Source organism: Penaeus vannamei, chromosome 36 (assembly GCF_042767895.1).
Source record: "Penaeus vannamei isolate JL-2024 chromosome 36, ASM4276789v1, whole genome shotgun sequence".
Lineage (NCBI taxonomy): Eukaryota > Metazoa > Arthropoda > Malacostraca > Decapoda > Penaeidae > Penaeus > Penaeus vannamei.
The window spans coordinates 11,179,881-11,184,880 of NC_091584.1; the positions used below are offsets into that span (position 1 = coordinate 11,179,881).

At 40.6% G+C, this 5,000-nt stretch overlaps 1 protein-coding gene across 2 annotated transcripts in view; it reads left to right on the forward strand.

Annotated features, from left to right (window-relative positions):
* Positions 1–4,992, forward strand: part of LOC113827154 (uncharacterized) — a 16,951-nt gene extending 11,959 nt beyond the window's left edge. The window contains exons 1-4 of one of the 2 annotated variants that reach the window (XM_027380048.2): positions 1,390–2,157; positions 2,880–3,029; positions 3,306–3,410; positions 3,568–4,992. In XM_027380048.2, coding sequence (XP_027235849.1) covers positions 1,869–2,157; positions 2,880–3,029; positions 3,306–3,410; positions 3,568–3,698 — 675 coding nt within the window. In that variant the 5' untranslated portion in view covers positions 1,390–1,868 and the 3' untranslated portion in view covers positions 3,699–4,992. Of the gene's footprint in view, positions 1–1,389; positions 2,158–2,879; positions 3,030–3,305; positions 3,411–3,567 lie in introns of those variants that run through there. The other variant, XM_027380050.2, reaches the window with a different exon arrangement.
* The last annotated feature ends 8 nt before the right edge of the window (positions 4,993–5,000 follow it).

The window sequence follows — 5,000 nt, forward strand, 5'->3', positions numbered from 1 at the left end:
GGTGTGTGCGTGCAAGATATATTGAACAGGTGTCAGTACCTATATCATGAAATATTTGGAAGTTTGATAAAATCGCGTGATAAGTTCGTTTCATATAAAGCTGGTTTGATCTGTTCAACCGTCGTGGTAAGCCCAAGAATGAAAGACGATTCCTGCCAAGGAAGTCTTCGCCAGCATCCCTATGGGACAATTGACCGGATATTAACATCAGAAACTGTATGCTAGAAAACCTCACTCTTGGTCACGGAAACTGAGACGTCACGGCTGCATCAATAATTTTTGGCACTAGGTACTGGTAATCCTAATAAAGAAAATGATAGTGTGGTTGTGATAAACTGCGAATATAATGGCAGACGCAGTGGTTGCTAATAGTCGGCAGATTAGACTGACGCGACGCTGACAGAAAAAGTCTTGAACCATGATGCCAGGACCACCTAAAATCAAAATCTCTACGATTATCACCGTCGTTCCTCAGCTTCCCTAAGTCTAATTCAGGACAGGCGGGGATATTTAGAACATTCAGAGGAAACTCTATGCCTTATTCGGCGCCATCTCCTTAGGGGGGGGGGGGCATTAATGAGCTACAATGACAACTGAAGAAAATCCCGTTGAGGATCAGGGCGGTGATTCTATCAGTGATGGATTTGCACAGTGAAATGTGGAAAGCGATGGAGCGCTGCTGGCCACCACATAGTTTCCAGGAAAAAGCGAAAGCGCACTACATTTGGCGATTTTTCGTTATCAATATCCTACGGGAAAATTCCTTCTGCTAACCCCGCTTCTACGTCTGTCACGTACAAAAGCTTTAAAAAATAGTCAGATCCCTGTTAATTATTGAGAACAGAGGTATAGTCGAATCCCTGTTAATAATTGAGAACAGGGAAAGCGTATGCAAAAGAAGAAACAGTAGACGATAGCCATAGTGCAAGCGTCATGCCGAGCTGCGCAGGTACCCTCCACGACCAGGTATTATGACAGCAGCGGCGGTGGCGACGCGTTCAAATCCTCGCGCTTGACGGCCAACGCCCGTCCCGCCGCCGCGTGGCTGCCACATCTCCGTCCCATGCTTCGCGCCAGAATTTATCGAATTTCGATTGTGCTGATTCTTATAACACTATTATGGAGCTTACATTGGAATTGTGTGCGTTTTAGCGGCAGTGTGGAAGTCCATGCTGTGAATCAAAAGCCAGCCACATTCATGCATTCCTTGTGCAAAAAATTACTAAAAGTGTTTTTGAAGACTGTTTGCGTTGGCACTCATTTGTTCTCCATCGCAAAACTAATAATTCAAGAACCAAATTGGAAAAAAAAACAATTCTCCGCGACAAGACTGATATTTTTAAGTGTCCAGGCCGCCCAGGTACCGCCACACCCCTCCCCAGGTGAGTCACAGGTGAGGGGGCCCGAGCGAGGCTAGACAGGTACGCGACATCACCCAACACAACATGCAGTCCGCAAGGAGAGGCGACTCCTAACTGTTTTCCAAAATTTCGTGTTTCTAAGGACTTGCGAGGGCTTCTGAGTAGATGGACCATTTCCCAGGCGGCGTTGGCGGCGACGGAACAGTGGAGTGATACTCGAAAGTGGAAAGATCCCGTAAAGTAATAAGAACGTGGAGGCGATTGTGTGAAGGGGAAATGCGGCCGAGGAAATCGAGGAACGTTGTGTAGAGGCTCTCCTCGTGTTGTTGTGAAAGAACAGCAGTTGGAGTCAGAATTATCAGCCGACGTGGAAAACGACCGTGACCGATTACTTTTCGAGACCTAAACGGTAAACTCTCCCTGAGTGAGTAGGGTGTGGCGCGGGTGGACGAAAGGCACCTCGGGCTGCCTCTCCTCTGCTTGCCCAGCTGATTCACCACAACAAAGATGGTGGTGCCCCCAAGAGACCGTCGCACCACGGCAGGATGGTGGGCCATCGGCTTCCACGTCCTGGCCTTCGTCCTTATTTGCATCAGCATGTTCACGACATATTGGTTCCAGGCCGAGAACAAGGCCTATGGCACGGCCGTGGAGAGCGTGGGCCTATGGACGCAGTGTTTCAGGTCGTACACCACGCGGGAGGATGTGCACAAAGAGCGCTTCTTTGTAGGGTGTCGCTGGATCTTCGACCCCTTCACTACGGGGTACGAGGACGTCCAGGCAGACTTGCAGTCACGTAAGTCTCAGGCAGTGCCTTCCTCTGCAGAGCTCATCTTTTTCATCTAAGGGTTCCGTTAGGCTCGCCCCCCTCTTTATCGATGCATTTTGACCTTGTCATCTTGCATGTCTAGTGTGCTTTGTGAAATGAGAAACAGGAAGTCACAAACATAGAGACATTTGGACTTGAAGCAGTGACTAATAAAGTGACTTTAAAGATGATTTATTTAGTGGCATTAAGTGAAAAAGGAGAAATCCTTCAGTTTGAAGAATAGTTGTGAAAGGATTTCAACATGGGTATTCCTTTTAGGTATATTTTTTTATGATTAGCGCTGATTTTAAATTAAATTTGTTTCAGAAACCATAAATTGTAGGGAAGTTTAGAAACATGAACAAAACACTTTGCAAAAATAAACCTAGTGGAAAGAAAGTGGTCATAGATCTAATCTTTTATAGTAGAGTGTATAAAAGCACTGTCATATTGTGCCATCAACCTACCTTATACACTTTATTATGATTCTACCCATACTATTTGAACTAGAATATTAAATTTGAGTTCTTTTTTCCATTTTAATCATGTCTCATAGATTACATTTTTCTTGCCAAAGTTAGAAATATATAGCACTATGTTGTGAATGCCCCTTCAAATGGATAATATAAACAAATTAATAAAAGATAACCTGTAAAATTGATTTTTTAAAAACACTAAATAGCACTAATATATAATTTTTTGCATTGCAGCATTCTTTGTCACAGTCCAAGTCTTCTACACCTTCTGCTTCACGTTATCACTACTTGGCGCTGGCCTCACAGGTGTTCTCATCCTCTGTCCTGGTGAAGATTTTGAGAAATATGTCTTGAAGCTGGCCTACATTGACCTCTTCATCTCGTGTAAGTCTCTGGCTCCAGATGGATGTGGAATTTTTGCTGTATGGAAAGACACGCAAGTCTGCCTTTGGGATACAGCAGACTCCTCAGTCAGTTTTTGTTTTTAATAAGTTTCTCATTGCTTGTTGCTGTTTTGAGGAATGTATGTGTGTATTCTTAATTATTTATAATGATCATGCTTATTGTTAGTCCTACATTTAGTTCATGTGCAGGTAACTGTTATTCATTTACAAAGTAATAACCCCAATGTAAGTTGCTAATCATTATTCATCATTACAGGGTTCTTTGGGTTTATCGCAGTGATAGTCTTTGGAGCTATGGGTGACAACCGTGATTGGATGCCCCATTGGGACCACAATCATCTCTCTTGGTCCTTTGGTCTCGGTGAGTATAGTTTCTAAGTTTTGCAATTACTCATAAACTAAAGCAGAATTACTTTTTGCATACAAGTATGTGGATCACAGGATTTTTATTTATTTATTTTTTTATATTAAATGTATCTTTTTACTATAATGTGTCTAAGTTTCATATCATCCTTCAGCTGTGGTGGGTGTTGTAGCAGAATTTGTTGCAGCAGTTCTCTTCTGGGTTGAGTACCGCATCCAGAAGCGAAAGGAGTCCTATCGCCAAAGCCATGGAGTTTTCACACTTGAAGGGGGAACCAAGAATTAAGCAGCCTTTTAGAGCTTAGTTAATTGTTGCCAAGGAACACACACTGCAGCCTGTCTGCATATTCCCCTCCCCAGTACTTGACTCAGAAGGAAGGGAAGGTACATTTCCTGTCCATCTTTCTAAGAAGTGTTTCTCAGAATATTATACAGGATTTGTTCTTTGGAAAACCATAGTACATTTCAGTGAAGAGAGATGCTACAGCAAACACGCACAGAGTGTTTTCTTTTGAAAAATGACCAAGATGAGTCCAAGTCTATGTTTTATTGTAATGATTTTTTTTCTTCTTTTTTTTTAACTATGCATAAAATAATTTTGGTAGTGATTTGTTTTAGTTCTATGCTCAATGTAGTTCAATTATAACCACCATTGAATTCTCACTGTAAGGTGTAGCACCATTTTTTTTATATATTTTTTCTTATATGTACTTCATTGTTAGGGACTGCATACCAAAGGAACTTTCCAGTCATTCACAGGTGAACTTGAATGGCAATCCTAGAAGGTGGTGATATTTTGATGTTTTACTTAACATTTTCATAATTATGTATTGTTACATAATCTTGAAAACAACTCTGAGCTGGATAAAAGCAGCACTGGTTTCAGAAAAGTTGGATTACGATTAATATGTATTTCTGTGCTAGACTTGCATAATGAGTATGGAGTCAAGACCAGATGTATTCACTGAGGTATCAGATTTTTTCTTTCTCTTTCTTTTTATAGAAATAGATGGTAGTTGTATTTCTTTGAGCCAATATTTTTCTTGGCTACCTGTCGGTCTTGTGTTTTAGCAAACTAAGTGTCTTTGATGAGGTTTTGTCCAGAATATTCCAGTGGTACCTCAAAGCAACTCATTCCGTCCAATTTTTTGCCTTTAAATACTGTTTGCATTCCGTGGCTGTGTCCATAAGAGGTTGGTTGTTCATAAGAGAGGACAATTCATGCTCTTTTACCTGGACTAAAATAAACATTTCTCCTTGAAATGTTTGATAAAAATATTTATGACTAATAGCATTTCTTGTGTGTACTAGAGATTTTTCTTCATGCTCTTTGCATAAAAAAGTGACAATATGTATTATCTTTGTTGCCAGCATATATGTTGAACATTAATTAGATATTTTTAATATACAGTGGAATTTTTTTTAATTATTATTATTATTTTCATATCACAAAGTTGTCTTTTGCACAAGGAAACTTTAGTGCCAATAAAAGTATTTTGACTTCTGCTGCAGCCAAGATAAAGTATATTTTATACTAATGTGATAAGATATCACAAATACCAATAAAAGTTCAAAGTTCATGTATTCT